This window comes from Cherax quadricarinatus, chromosome 66 (assembly GCF_038502225.1).
Source record: "Cherax quadricarinatus isolate ZL_2023a chromosome 66, ASM3850222v1, whole genome shotgun sequence".
In the NCBI taxonomy this organism is placed as follows: domain Eukaryota; kingdom Metazoa; phylum Arthropoda; class Malacostraca; order Decapoda; family Parastacidae; genus Cherax; species Cherax quadricarinatus.
In genome coordinates this window covers 23,712,032-23,727,835 of record NC_091357.1, presented here as the reverse complement: position 1 = coordinate 23,727,835, position 15,804 = coordinate 23,712,032, and the positions used below count along the sequence as shown (strand labels likewise).

General features: G+C 43.0%; 1 protein-coding gene across 7 annotated transcripts in view; it reads right to left on the bottom strand.

The window, feature by feature from the left end:
- The window catches only part of Top3alpha (topoisomerase 3-alpha), a 108,627-nt gene that overhangs the window by 67,119 nt on the left and 25,704 nt on the right, over nucleotides 1–15,804 (bottom strand). For all 7 annotated transcript variants that reach the window (XM_070099288.1, XM_053798991.2, XM_053798989.2 and 4 more), the window contains exons 8-9: nucleotides 9,967–10,147; nucleotides 3,641–3,858 (exon numbers count right to left, since the gene is read on the bottom strand). In XM_070099288.1, coding sequence (XP_069955389.1) covers nucleotides 3,641–3,858; nucleotides 9,967–10,147 — 399 coding nt within the window. The remainder of the gene's footprint in view (nucleotides 1–3,640; nucleotides 3,859–9,966; nucleotides 10,148–15,804) is intronic.

The following is a 15,804-nucleotide window of genomic DNA, read 5'->3' as shown; positions in this document are numbered from 1 at the left end:
ATTATGCACTGTGTGCTCCAGGATTTTTTTTATACTGTGCACACTGACCACATAGACCCATTCTTTCATACACAGGCCTACCAGCTTTCTCTCGCTAGATTTGAAGGCGCTAGAATTTATGCGTACTAGTACGGCATCAACCCTGAAAGGGTTAATACTTTTGGGTGTCTGGAACGGATTAATTGGATTTCCATTATTTCTTATAATGAAAATTAATACAGCTAAAGGCTAAATCGGCTAAAGGCTAGCTCTCTGGAACGGATTAAAGGTGTTAGCCGAGGGTCCACTGTACAATGTGTCCTTAGAGAAGGAGCAGGGCCGCTGTGCGTGCCACTAACCACAATCTTCGATACATCCCTTGAAACTGGGCAACTACCTGAGGTATAGAAGACAGCTAATGTAGTCCCCATTTTTAAGAAAGGAGACAGAAACGCAGCACTAAACTACAGACCAGTGTCTCTGACATGTATAGTATGCAAAGTCATAGAGAAGATTATCAGGAGGAGAGTGGTAGAGCACCTGGAACAAAACATAACTATTAACAATAACCAGCACAGATTCATGGAAGGCAAATCCTGTGTCACAAACCTTCTGGAGTTTTATGACAAGGTAACAGAAGTAAGAAACGAGAGAGAGGGGTAGGTTGATTGCATTTTCCTGGACTGCAGGAAGGCCTTCGACACAGTTCCTCACAGGAGATTAGTGCAGAAGCTGGAGGATCAGGCACATATAACAGGAAGGGCACTGCAATGGATCAGAGAATACCTGACAGGGAGGCAACAATTGGTCATAGTACATGACCAGGTATCACAGTGGGCTCCTGTGACGAGCGGGGTACCACAGGGGTCAGTCCTAGGATCAGTGCTATTTTTGATATATGTGAATGACATGGTGGAAGGGATAGACTCTGAAGTGTCCCTGTTCGCAGATGATGTGAAGCTAATGAGAAGGATTAAATCAGATGAGGATCAGGAAGGATTACAAAGAGACCTGAATAGGCTGGACACGTGGTTCAGCAACTGGCTTCTCGATTTCAACCCTGCCAAATGCAGAGTCATGAAGACTGGAGAAGGGCAAAGAAGACTGCAGACAGAGTATAGACTAGGTGGACAAAGGCTGCAAACCTCACTCAAGGAGAAAGATCTTGGGGTGACCATAACACCGAGCACGTCTCCCAAGGCACACATCAACCAGATAATGGCTGCAGCATATGGGTGCCTGGCAAACCTGAGAATAGCGTTCCGATACCTTAGTAAGGAATAGTTCAAGACACTGTACGCTGTGTACGTCAGGCCCATACTGGAGTATGCAGCACCAGTTTGGAACCCACACCTGGTCAAGCACATTAAGAAATTAGAGAAAGTACGAAGGTTTGCAACAAGGCTAGTTCCGGAGCTCAGGGGAATGTCCTATGAAGAAAGGTTGAAGGAAATCGGACTGATGACACTGGAGGATAGGAGGGTCAGGAGAGACATGATAACAACATACAAAATAATGCGTGGAATAGACAAGGTGGACAGAGACAGGATGTTCCAGAGAGGGAACACAGAAACAAGGGGTCACAATTGGAAGCTGAAGACTCAGACGAGTCACAAGGATGTTAGGAAGTACTTCTTCGGTCACAGAGTAATCAGGAAGTGGAACAGCCTAGCAAGTGATATAGTGGAGGCAGGAACCATACACAGCTTTAAGACAAGTTATGACAAAGCTCAGAAAGCAGAAAAAGAGAGGACCTACTAGCGATCAGTGAAGAGGCGGGGCCAAGAGCTGAGTCTCGACCCCTGCAACCACAATTAGGTGAGTACAATTAGACGAGTACTCTGGTTTTCGTACATACCGGATATCGGATGTTTCGGATTTAGAACCCTTTTTTGGGTGAAATTTTGTTCCGGATATCGGACCTTGATCCAGAAATCATACGTATCATATGTGACTGCCCGCGTGGGGACGCCACCACTCATGCATGCGTATGCATCTCAGTCTGCCAATTTCACTGGTCGGGTGAGCATTACTTCGCGCATTCCAAAACATTTCGTAACAATCCATTGTTTTTGGTGTTTAACTATTTAGTGCGACTGCGAAATTAGCCACCATGGGCCCAAAGTTCATACAGCCAGCCCATTGGTAAAGGGCTGAGAGAGAGGGGAGAATGTGCCTTCTTCAGTGATTCTACGATATGTGTGATACTAAAGCAGCAGGAGTCGATAAAGGCTATAGCGCCAGCCAGCAAAAAGTGTAGCATTAAGAGTGTAGCAAGTAGGTTAAGTGATTAAGTGATAGAAAAAGGATGGCATGAAACTAACTCCTCCAATGTTGTTGGAGGTATATAGGGCCACTGACAACATATGCCGCCTGCATATTTTCCACCACCCTAAACCAATGCCAGCATCTCCTCCAAGCTAAATGTAAATATTTCTTATTTATAAACTACAGTGTAAATATTTCTTATTTATAAATTACATACATTGTTTCAGTATGAATAGTGGTGGTGGCCTCTGCTGCCACCACCACCACCACCACCACTATATGTATGGCTTATGCTGTCAGTGGCTCTGATAAACTCACCACCACCACTCCTCACATACATAATGACATATTTTATTCATACCAGAGTATATATATCATGTTTCTATGTTATTAATATTGTTTAATATGTCATATTAGATGAATTGTGATAAATAAATAAGCGATAGAGTTGATATTAGCACATCATATTTAGGTATTTTGTCTTGTCTCCAAACAAACTCTCCTCCCTCTCCCCTCCTCACTGTTTTCCATATGCCAACAAGAGTCTTCAATAAAGGTATGTAATAGTGATTTAAATGCTCATTTATCCATTTCATTAATGCTTTATATTTATTTCCCCTAGGTAGTAGGTTGGTAGACAGCAACCGCCCAGGGAGGTACTACCGTCCGCCAAGTGAGTGTAAAACGAAAGCCTGTAATTGTTTTACATGATGGTAGGATTGCTGGTGTCTTTTGTCTGTCTCATAAATATGCAAGATTACAGGTACATCTTGCTGCTTCTACTTACACTTAGGTCACACTACACATACATGTACAAGCATATATATACATACCCCTCTGGGTTTTCTTCTATTTTCTTTCTAGTTCTTGTTCTTGTCTATTTCCTCTTATCTCCATGGGGAAGTGGAACAGAATTCTTCCTCCGTAAGCCATGCGTGTTGTAAGAGGTGACTAAAATGCCAGGAGCAAGGGGCTAGTAACCTCTTCTCCTGTATATATTACTAAATGTAAAAGGAGAAACTTTCGTTTTTCCTTTTGGGCCACCCGGCCTCGGTGGGATACGGCCGGTATGTTGAAAGAAAGAAAGATTTATTTCTCGTTGTTTTCTCTATGTAAAAACCAATTCTACCTTAAAAAATGTATTTTTTGTTAATATTTTTGGGTGTCTGGAACGGATTAATTGTATTTACATTATTTCTTATGGGAAATGTTGCTTGTTTTCATACGTTTCAGATTCAGAATGACCTTCTGAAATGAATTAAATACGAAAACTGGAGTTCCATTATATTTATGCTTTATTTTTATTTTATTTTATCTACTTTATTTATTTTATTTATCTATTTACTTATCTAAATTGCAGATCTATCAAGACACATTGCTTCAAGACACTTACTTCTTCTCCAGCAATTTCAATATCAACGATAGTTTCCAGGCCCTTGGCATCTTTGCTGAGGCACGCCAAGAAGCGCCTCACAATAAACTCATAGATCTTCTGATCATTGCCATGCAGGTCACTGGTGTATTTGGTTGGATGAATGGGAGGATGTGCTTGATCTGACTTCTTTCCCTTGCGAGGGTTGGGACCATCCTCCAGCACACCAGCAGCAAAGCCTAGACACACCAATATTAACTAACATCATTACATTTCTAGATATGCAATTTTATTTACTAGTGGCTAAAAATTAAAGATTTCTCTGTTATCCTGTGTTTACCTGGTAATTATATTAATGAAATAATTATATTAATGAAACAATTTTTTCTACCAATGTTACACTTCAAAAATATATTCTTTTTGTATTACCAACTTCCAAACTTACGAATGAGGAACTTAAGAAACTTTTTTTTTTTTATGCATGCCAAACAACAGATAAGAACACTGAGAACTTCTACACTTGTTCCAGCATTATTTTTGACATCTTTGGGTAGAAAGTTGAATAATCACAGCTCACAGATGTTCATACAGTAATCTCTTACTATGCCCATGGTACAATAAGGATACGGAAGAGAGAGAGAGAGGGAAGGAAAAAGATGGAAGCCAATCTTTTATGAATTAGGAATCAGATATGTTATATTATCGTCCATGTCAGCATATCAGGTTATATTATGGGTGTTTACCTGGAGAGAGTTCCGGGGGTCAATGCCCCCGCGGCCCGGTCTGTGACCAGGCCTCCTGGTGGATCAGAGCCTGATCAACCAGGCTGTTACTGCTGGCTGCACGCAAACCAACGTACGAGCCACAGCCCGGCTGGTGTGTGTGTGTGTGTGTGTGTGTGTGTGTGTGTGTGTGTGTGTGTACTCACCTAGTTGAGGTTGCAGGGGTCGAGTCCGAGCTCCTGTGTGTGTGTGTGTGTGTGTGTGTGTGTGTGTGTGTGTGTGTGTGTGTGTGTGTGTGTGTGTGTGTGTGTGTGTGTGTGTGTGTGTGTGTGTGTGTGTGTGTGTGTGTGTGTGTGTGTGTGTACGTGTACTCACCTAGTTACTCACCTAGTTGAGGTTGCAGGGGTCGAGTCCAAGCCCCTGGCCCCGCCTCTTCACTGGTCGCTACTAGGTCACTCTCCCTGAACCATGAGCTTTATCGTACCTCTGCTTAAAGCTATGTATGGATCCTGCCTCCACTACATCGCTTCCCAAACTATTCCACTTCCTGACTACTCTGTGGCTGAAGAAATACTTCCTAACATCACTTTGATTCATCTGTGTCTTCAGCTTCCAACTGTGTCCCCGTGTTGCTGTGTCCAGTCTCTGGAACATCCTGTCTTTGTCCACCTTGTCAATTCCTCTCAGTATTTTGTAAGTCGTTATCATGTCCCCCCTATCTCTCCTGTCCTCCAGTGTCGTCAGGTTGATTTCCCTTAACCTCTCCTCATAGGACATACCTCTTAACTCTGGGACTAGTCTTGTTGCAAACCTTTGCACTTTCTCTAGTTTCTTTACATGCTTGGCTAGGTGTGGGTTCCAAACTGGTGCCACATACTCTAATATGGGCCTAACGTACACGGTGTACAGGGTCCTGAACGATTCCTTATTAAGATGTCGGAATGCTGTTCTGAGGTTTGCTAGGCACCCATATGCTGCGGTAGTTATTTGGTTGATGTGCGCTTCAGGAGATGTGCCTGGTGTTATACTCACCCCAAGATCTTTTTCCTTGAGTGATATTTGTAGTCTCTGGCCCCCTAGACTGTACTCCGTCTGCGGTCTTCTTTGCCCTTCCCCAATCCTCATGACTTTGCACTTGGTGGGATTGAACTCCAGGAGCCAGTTGCTGGACCAGGTCTGCAGCCTGTCCAGATCCCTTTATAGTTCTGCCTGGTCTTCAATCGAATGAACTCTTCTCGTCAACTTCACGTCATCTGCAAACAGGGACACCTCGGAGTTTATTCCTTCCGTCATGTCGTTCACAAATACCAGAAACAGCATTGGTCTAGGACTGACCCCTGTGGGACCCCGCTGGTCACAGGTGCCCACTCTGACACCTCGCCACGTACCATTACTCGCTGCTGTCTTCCTGACAAGTATTCCCTGATCCATTGCAGCACCTTCCCTGTTATCCCTGCTTGGTCCTCCAGTTTTTGCACTAATCTCTTGTGTGGTACTGTGTCAAAAGCCTTCTTGCAGTCCAAGAAAATGCAATCCACTCACCCCTCTCTCTCTTGTCTTACTGCTGTCACCATGTCATAGAACTCCAGTAAGTTTGTGACACAGGATTTCCCATCTCTGAAACCATGTTGGCTGCTGGTGATGAGATCATTCCTTTCTAGATGTTCCACCATTCTTCTCCTGACAATCTTTTCCATGATTTTGCATGCTATACATGTCAGTGACACTGGTCTGTAGTTTAGTGCTTCATGTCTGTCTCCTTTTTTAAAGATTGGGACCACATTTGCTGTCTTCCATGCCTCAGGCAATCTCCCTGTTTCGATAGATGTATTGAATATTGTTGTTAGGGGTACACATAGTGCCTCTGCTCCCTCTCTCAGGACCCATGGAGAGATGTTATCTGGCCCCATTGCCTTTGAGATATCTAGCTCACTCAGAAGCCTCTTCACTTCTTCCTCGGTTGTGTGTACTGTGTCCAGCACATGGTGGTGTACCCCACCTCTCCGTCTTTCTGGAGCCCCTTCTGTCTCCTCTGTGAACACTTCTTTGAATCTCTTGTTGAGTTCCTCACATACTTCACGGTCATTTCTTGTTGTCTCTCCTCCTTCCTTCCTTAGCCTGATTACCTGGTCCTTAACGGTTGTTTTCTTCCTGATGTGGCTGTATAACAGCTTCGGGTCAGATTTGGCTTTTGCTGCTATGTCATTTTCATATTGACGTTGGGCCTCCCTTCGTATCTGTGCATATTCGTTTCTGGCTCTACGACTGTTCTCCTTATTCTCCTGGGTCCTTTGCCTTCTATATTTCTTCCATTCCCTAGCACACTTGGTTTTTGCCTCCTTGCATCTTTGGGTGAACCATGGGCTCATCCTGGCTTTTTCATTATTCCTGTTACCCTTGGGTACAAACCTCTCCTCAGCCTCCTTGCACATTGTTGCTACATATTCCATCATCTCATTAACTGGCTTCCCTGCCAGTTCTCTGTCCCACTGAACCTCATTCAGGAAGTTCCTCATTCCTGTGTAGTCCCCTTTCCTGTAGTTTGGTTTCATTTGTCCTTGCCTTCCTGCTTCCCCCTCCACTTGTAGCTCTACTGTGTATTCGAAGCTCAAAACCACATGATCGTTGGCCCCAAGGGGTCTTTCATATGTGATGTCCTCAATATCTGCACTACTCAAGGTGAATACTAAGTCCAGTCTTGCTGGTTCATCCTCTCCTCTCTCTCTTGTAGTGTCCCTTATGTGTTGGTACATGAATTTTTCCAGTACCACCTCCATCATCTTAGCCCTCCATGTATCTTGGCCCCCATGTGGCTCCAAGTTCTCCCATTCGATCTCCTTGTGGTTAAAGTCGCCCATGATCAGGAGCTTTGCCCTGCATGCATGAGCTCTTCTGGCCACTGCAGCCAGTGTGTCAACCATCACTCTATTGCTCTCGTCATACTCTTGCCTTGGCCTCCTGCTGTTCTGTGGTGGGTTATACATCACTGCAATTATCACCTTGGGACCACCAGAGTGAAGCGTTCCCGCTATGTAATCATTCTTCTCCGCTGTCTCCTCTCTCCAGCTCATCAAAATTCCATCGGTGTTTGATCAGCAATGCCCCTCCTCCACTGGGCCCCGCCCCCCCCCCCCCCCCGTTCCTTCTGTCTTTTCTCAGGATCTGGTATCCCGCTGGAAAGATGGCATCTGTTATCATACCTGTAAGCTTGGTTTCTGTGATCGCTATGATGTCTGGTGATGCCTCTTTGACTCTTTCGTGCCACTCCTCCCACTTGTTTGTTATTCCATCAGCGTTTGTGTACCATACCTTCAGTTTCCTTTCCAACACTGTGGTTTGGGGGGCCTGTGGGGGTGGGAGACCTGGTAGCATACTGTGGGATTCTATGGTTGGGGGTTGGGTGGAAGCTGTGGGTATGGATTGTATTGTGTGTTGGGATGGTGTGATAGGTTGTGGGGTTCTGAGGATAGTTGTGTGTGTGCTTGCCCTTGCTGCTCTGTGTGTTTGTGTGTGTGTGTGTGTGTGTGTGTGTGTGTGTGTGTGTGTGTGTGTGTGTGTGTGTGTGTGTGTGTGTGTGTGTGTGTGTGTGTGTGTGTGTGTGTGTGTGTGTACTCACCTAGTTGAGGTTGCAGGGGTCGAGTCCAAGCTCCTGTGTGTGTGCATGTACTCACCTAGTTGTACTCACCTAGTTGAGGTTGCAGGGGTCGAATCCAAGCTCCTGGCCCCGCCTCTTCACTGGTCGCTACTAGGTGTGTGTGTGTGTGTGTGCGCATGTGTGTGTGCATGTGTATGTGCATGTGTGTGTGCATGTGTGTGTGCATGTGTATGTGCATGTGTGTGTGCATGTGTGTGTGCGTGTACATGTGTCTACAGAAACAGTGATTCATTTAAAGTATTTTTCACTTAACAAACCTTTCATCTGGTCCCTATCTAGGTCATTAAGCAAGGCTTAGCTGAACTAAACTTTGTATTAATTATGCCAATATAAATACTCTTGGAGTGTTGCCCATGCTTCAGTCTCTGCAGTAATTTTTTTTTTTAACACGTCAGCTGTTTCCCACCGAGGCAAGGTGACCCAAAAAGAAAGAAAAAAAAAAAAAAAAAAAAAAAACACTTTCCTCATCATTCAACATTTTCACCATCACACATTTTTAATCACTGTATGTAAAGTCATGGAGAAGATTATCAGAAGAGTGGTGGAACACCTAGAAATGAATAAGCTTATCAACAACAGCCAACACGGTTTCAGGGACGGGAAATCCTGTGTCACAAACCTACTGGAGTTTTATGAGAGGGTGACAGCAGTAAGACAAGAGAGAGAGGGGTGGGTAGATTGCATTTTCTTGGACTGTAAGAAGGCATTTGACACAGTTCCACACAAGAGATTAGTGCAAAAACTGGAGGACCAAGCAGGGATGACAGGGAAGACCTATCAGGAAAACAGCAGCGAGTCATGGTACGTGGCGAGGTGTCAGAGCGGGCGCCTGTGATGAGTGGGGTTCCACAGGGGTCAGACCTAGGACCAGTGCTGTTTCTGGTACTTGAGAACGACATGACAGAAGGAATAGACTTCAAAGTGTCCTTGTTTGCAGATGAGTGAAGTTGATGAGAAGAATACAATCGGACAAGGACCAGGCAGAACTACAAAGGTATCTGGACAGGCTCCAGGCCTGGTCCAGAAATTGGCTCCTGGAGTTCAACTCCACCAAGTGCAAAGTCATGAAGACTGGGAAAGGGCAAAGAAGACTGCAGACAGAGTACAGTCTAGAGGGCCAGAGACTACAAATCTCACTCAAGGAAAAAGATCTTGAGGTGAGCATAACACCAGGCACATCTCCTGAGGCACACACCAACCAAATAACTGCTACAGCACAAGGCCACCTTGCAAACCTAAGAACAGCATTCCGCCATCTTAATAAGGAATCGTTCAGGACCCTGTACACTGTGTACATTAGGCCCATATTGTAGTAAGCAGCACCAGTTTGGAACGCACACCTAGCCATACACGTAAAGAAACTAGAGAAAGTGCAAAGGTTTACAACAAGACTAGTCCCAGAGCTAAGGGGTATGTCCTATGAGGAGAGGCTAAGGGAAATCGACCTGACGACACTGGAGGACAGGAGAGATGGGGGGACATGATAACGACATATAAAATACTGAGAGGAAATGACAAGGTGGACAGAGACAGAATGTTCCAGAGATGGGACACAATTGGAAGTTGAAGACTCAGATGAATCACAGAGATGTTAGGAAGTATTTCTTCAGTCACAGAGTAGTCAGGAAGTAGAATAGTTTGGAAAGCGATGTAGTGGAGGCAGGATCCATTCATAGCTTTAAGCACAGGTATGATAAAGCTCATGGTGCAAGGAGTGTGAGCCAGTAGAGGCCAGTATAGAGGCAGGGGCAGGAGTTATGAATTGACCCCTGCAACCACAACTAGGTGAGTACTGTCTTTGCAGAGGCACTCAGATATGACAGGAGGGATTTGGGATATTGGCAGTTTGGAAGGATATGCAGTAACATCATCATTTCCATTCAAATTATAGAATAATTCTTTTTCTATATGACATGTACAGAAAGTAAAGTAAAATAAAATAATGATGAGTATATTTAATATAGGCCTACCTCCCCAGTTTTGATCTTGAGTCTGCATCTCCACCAGCGGAAGAAGATCAAGCTCTTTGGGAAAAATGTTAGTTTCCGTTCGAGGGTAACTTATGTAACCCTGTGTGTACAGCTTTTCTGCAATTTTCATAGTTTCCTTAGCACTGATGTGGAATCTGCGTGATGCTAATTTCTCAAGTTCCTGCAATTTAAGTATAGTAAATACCTTTTAATGTTATTTTCACTATTGCTGTTTAAGTTCATACATTTTACAAACTCAGAACTTGTTTGTCACAGTAGCACACTTGTTTGTCACAGTAGCACACTTGTTTGTCATAGTAGCACACTTGTTTGTCACAGTAGCACACTTGTTTGTCATAGTGGCACACTTGTTTGTCACAGTAACACACTTGTTTGTCACATTTACATACTTGTCACCACAGTAATACACTTGTTTGTTGCAGTAACATACTTGTGTCTCTTTCAATAATACACTTGTGCCCTTACCAGTAACACAAGTGTTTCTGAGTATTACACTTGTATCCCTATTAGTAATACACATTTCTCTCAATAATACACTTGTGTGTCTCTCAGTGATACCTGTATATTAGTAACACATCTGTCTGTCTGTCTGAATACAGTAATACATTAGTCTCTCTCTCAGTAATACTCTTGTCACAGCAATATACAGTATTTGTATCTTAGTAATACACTTCTATCTCTCTCAGTAATACACTTGCATCACAGAAATACACTTTTCTGTCTTGCATAAAAACCTTGCACTCCACTAAGTGAAAGATTTGGTCAAATGATAACAGAGCAATTCTAGGCTCGTTATTACAGATAACATTAGTGGGGATGCTCATCTAGGCTTTCCTGGACATGCTTTTGGTATGGGCACATCATCAACACTGTCCTCGAGGAACCGATGTAACCAGGTCCTTACAGGACACACACGATTATGGCTTCTTGCAACTGTCTCTTTTGTCAGCAAATTACACCTGCCTATTTTAATTCATCAATATACAAAAATGTCTGACAAACTCAGCCCTCAAGACTACACAGCAAAGGGGAACCAATGACAAAACCATCCACCACACAAGACTAGAAGGCCATAGGGAATCCTAAGACATTCCTCTTAGAGATGCTAGGCCAGCATAATTTTTGTCTTATTCACAAACCTACCAGGGTAGGGTATTACTTTGAACACTGAATTATGCTGAGTGCCTTCCACCCAGCATACTTAAATAACAAACACTGTAGTATGACTTGTCAATGATGAGTGTTTATTTGTTGTCATCCAGGATGATATGTTTTCTAGTTCAAAATTAACTGTTGTTGAGTTCAACTGGATCTAGGTCGAAGATCACATAAATACAGTGGAACCTCAAATATAGAACTTTCTTCGGTCCAGAAGGCTGTTCAAGTGTCGCTACCGAACGAATTTATTCCCATCAGGAATAATGTAAATTAGATTAGTCCATTTCAGACCCTCAAAAATACACTTACAAAAGCACTTACAAAAATACACTTACATAATTGGTTGAGTTGGGAGCAGTTCAATTTTTGAGGTTCCACTGTAGTGTCATCCATGAATAAGATTGGCCTAAGTTGTCGAGATGCATTTGGTACCTGGAGTTTACCTGGAGAGAGTTCCGGGGGTCAACGCCCCCGCGGCCCGGTCTGTGACCAGGCCTCCTGGTGGATCAGAGCCTGATCAACCAGGCTGTTGCTGCTGGCTGCACGCAAACCAACGTACGAGCCACAGCCCGGCTGATCCGGAACTGACTTTAGGTGCTTGTCCAGTGCCAGCTTGAAGACTGCCAGGGGTCTGTTGGTAATCCCCCTTACGTGTGCTGGGAGGCAGTTGAACAGTCTCGGGCCCCTGACACTTATTGTATGGTCTCTTAACGTGCTAGTGACACCCCTGCTTTTCATTGGGGGGATGGTGCATCGTCTGCCAAGTCTTTTGCTTTCGTAGTGAGTGATTTTCGTGTGCAAGTTCGGTACTAGTCCCTCTAGGATTTTCCAGGTGTATATAATCATGTATCTCTCCCTCCTGCGTTCCAGGGAATACAGGTTTAGGAACCTCAAGCGCTCCCAATAATTGAGGTGTTTTATCTCCGTTATGCGCGCCGTGAAAGTTCTCTGTACATTTTCTAGGTCGGCAATTTCACCTGCCTTGAAAGGTGCTGTTAGTGTGCAGCAATATTCCAGCCTAGATAGAACAAGTGACCTGAAGAGTGTCATCATGGGCTTGGCCTCCCTAGTTTTGAAGGTTCTCATTATCCATCCTGTCATTTTTCTAGCAGATGCGATTGATACAATGTTATGGTCCTTGAAGGTGAGATCCTCCGACATGATCACTCCCAGGTCTTTGACGTTGGTGTTTCGCTCTATTTTGTGGCCAGAATTTGTTTTGTACTCTGATGAAGATTTAATTTCCTCATGTTTACCATATCTGAGTAATTGAAATTTCTCATCGTTGAACTTCATATTGTTTTCTGCAGCCCACTGAAAGATTTGGTTGATGTCCGCCTGGAGCTTTGCAGTGTCTGCAATGGAAGACACTGTCATGCAGATTCGGGTGTCATCTGCAAAGGAAGACATGGTGCTGTGGCTGACATCCTTGTCTATGTCGGATATGAGGATGAGGAACAAGATGGGAGCGAGTACTGTGCCTTGTGGAACAGAGCTTTTCACCGTAGCTGCCTCGGACTTTACTCTGTTGACGACTACTCTCTGTGTTCTGTTAGTGAGGAAATTATAGATCCATCGACCGACTTTTCTTGTTATTCCTTTAGCACGCATTTTGTGCGCTATTATGCCATGGTCACACTTGTCGAAGGCTTTTGCAAAGTCTGTATATATTACATCTGCATTCTTTTTGTCTTCTAGTGCATTTAGGACCTTGTCGTAGTGATCCAATAGTTGAGACAGACAGGAGCGACCTGTTCTAAACCCATGTTGCCCTGGGTTGTGTAACTGATGGGTTTCTAGATGGGTGGTGATCTTGCTTCTTAGGACCCTTTCAAAGATTTTTATGATATGGGATGTTAGTGCTATTGGTCTGTAGTTCTTTGCTGTTGCTTTACTGCCCCCTTTGTGGAGTGGGGCTATGTCTGTTGTTTTTAGTAACTGTGGGACGACCCCCGTGTCCATGCTCCCTCTCCATAGGATGGAAAAGGCTCGTGATAGGGGCTTCTTGCAGTTCTTGATGAACACAGAGTTCCATGAGTCTGGCCCTGGGGCAGAGTGCATGGGCATGTCATTTATCGCCTGTTCGAAGTCATTTGACGTCAGGATAACATCGGATAGGCTTGTGTTAATCAAATTTTGTGGCTCTCTCATAAAAAATTCATTTTGATCTTCGACTCTCAGTCTGGTTAGCGGCTTGCTAAAAACTGAGTCATATTGGGACTTGAGTAGCTCACTCATTTCCTTGCTGTCATCTGTGTAGGACCCATCTTGTTTAAGTAGGGGCCCAATACTGGACGTTGTTCTCGATTTTGATTTGGCATAGGAGAAGAAATACTTTGGGTTTCTTTCGATTTCATTTATGGCTTTTAGTTCTTCCCGCGATTCCTGACTCCTAAAGGATTCTTTTAGCTTAAGTTCGATGCTTGCTATTTCTCTGACCAGTGTCTCCCTACGCATTTCAGATATATTGACCTCTTTTAGCCGCTCTGTTATTCTTTTCCGTCGCCTGTAAAGGGAGCGCCTGTCTCTTTCTGTTTTACATCTACTCCTCCTTTTTCTTAGAGGAATAAGCCTTGTGCATACATCGAGTGCCACCGAGTTAATCTGTTCTAGGCATAAGTTGGGGTCTGTGTTGCTTAGTATATCTTCCCAGCTTATATCGGTTAGGACTTGGTTTACTTGGTCCCACTTTATGTTTTTGTTATTGAAGTTGAATTTGGTGAATGCTCCCTCGTGACTAGTCTCATTATGTCGGTCTGGGGCTCCTCGCATACATGACTGAACCTCAATTATGTTGTGATCTGAGTATATTGTTTTTGATATGGTGACATTTCTTATCAGATCATCATTGTTAGTGAAGATGAGGTCTAGTGTATTCTCCAGTCTAGTAGGCTCTATTATTTGCTGGTTTAAATTGAATTTTGTGCAGAGATTTAAAAGCTCGCGTGAGTGTGAGTTTTCATCAGAGCTGCCTCCTGGTGTTATTACTGCAACAATATTATTTGCTATATTCCTCCATTTTAGGTGCCTTAAGTTGAAATCTCCCAGGAGCAAGATGTTGGGTGCAGGAGCTGGAAGGTTTTCCAGACAGTGGTCAATTTTTAACAGCTGTTCCTGGAATTGCTGGGATGTTGCATCCGGAGGCTTGTAGACTACCACAATGACTAGGTAGGTCATTAGTGTAAAAAACAAAGTGAGTGGTTCTAGGACACTGCCTTGCAACCCCTTATGTTGATGGGTTGAGAAAATAAATTGGTGTTCTTTATAGTCACATGTTGGAGTCTGTCATTGAGGTAAAACTATATGTGGATGAATGCATGATCTCTTTATTCTTCCACAGTGCTCTAGTTTTAGGAGTACAATGTTATAGTATACTCAATCAGATGGATCTACACTTTATAGACAGGTGCAATCCTAATCAGTCTTAGGATATCTGAGGATGTTTTTAGTATTACTTCTATTCTATCGACTGAACACAAGAATTCGCCAAGTCAAAGTGGCCAATTTAATGTAAATTTCAAAATACTCCAATTTTAAAATAGGGTCCAGAATAAACAATGCAGGCATTCTTGGCACTAAACTAACATTTCCTTTGTTCATTAGTTATGTTTTCAGGCTTTACTAATGAATTCCATTTTGATTTTTTATTCACAATGAATTTTTATTCAAATCAAAAAAATAGAAGATTTACTGTTATGCAATATTGTAATAATTGCATAAATAATATCACCACATTTGTGAACGTATATTAGACCCACCAGCAGGCGTATATTAGACGTGTGAGGTCATTTGTTTACTCTTGAACATCGGCAAAAATTTAATATATCCGCTACTTTGAGCTCAGTTTCAAGCCATTTCTAGTATTAAAACCAATCAAAATCATCTCTATTTCTGTAAAATGTCTTCCATTCTATCAATTGAGACCAAGAAATCACAAATACAACTATAAAAAACATACGAAAAACACTGCAAATTTGCTGTTTTAATCAAAAATTGCGGTCTCAGTTTTTTCCTCTCATTCTGCACTACGTGCTGCAGATTTGTTTTATGTGGTGCACACATACCACATAGATGTATTCTCTCATATCAAGGCCAAATTTTACCGCTCAGAGCTTATCAGAGTGAGCTGAGCTCATGACATAGATCTACGGTTTGGACCCTCAACGTAAAGCCATAGATCTACGGCACGGACCCTCAAGGGGTTAACGTTATATCCTAATTTTTAGAAAATTTATTATCAACACCTCTCTCACTCTCTCTGACTCTCAGTAATACACTTGTGTTTCTCTCAAAAACACTTTTTTCTTCAACAAATGAGCTGTATCCCACCAAGGCAGGGTGACCTAAAAAGAAAAACAAAAATTTTTCTTTTTTTAACTTAATAATTTATACAGAAGGGGTTACTAGCCCCTTGCTCCCGAATAACACACATTTCTGTAATATACCTGTCTCTCTGAGAAATCTCTCTCAGTAACACACTTATCTCTAGAACATACATGTCTCTCTCAGTAATACCCATTTCTCAGTAATATATTTGTCTCAATGTCAGTAATATTCATATGGAAATAAATGGTATAAAATACTGACACAATGGAAAAATAAACACATAAGCAGTATAATGTGATCCTTTGTTGACAATGTTTTGTCCACACAGTGGGC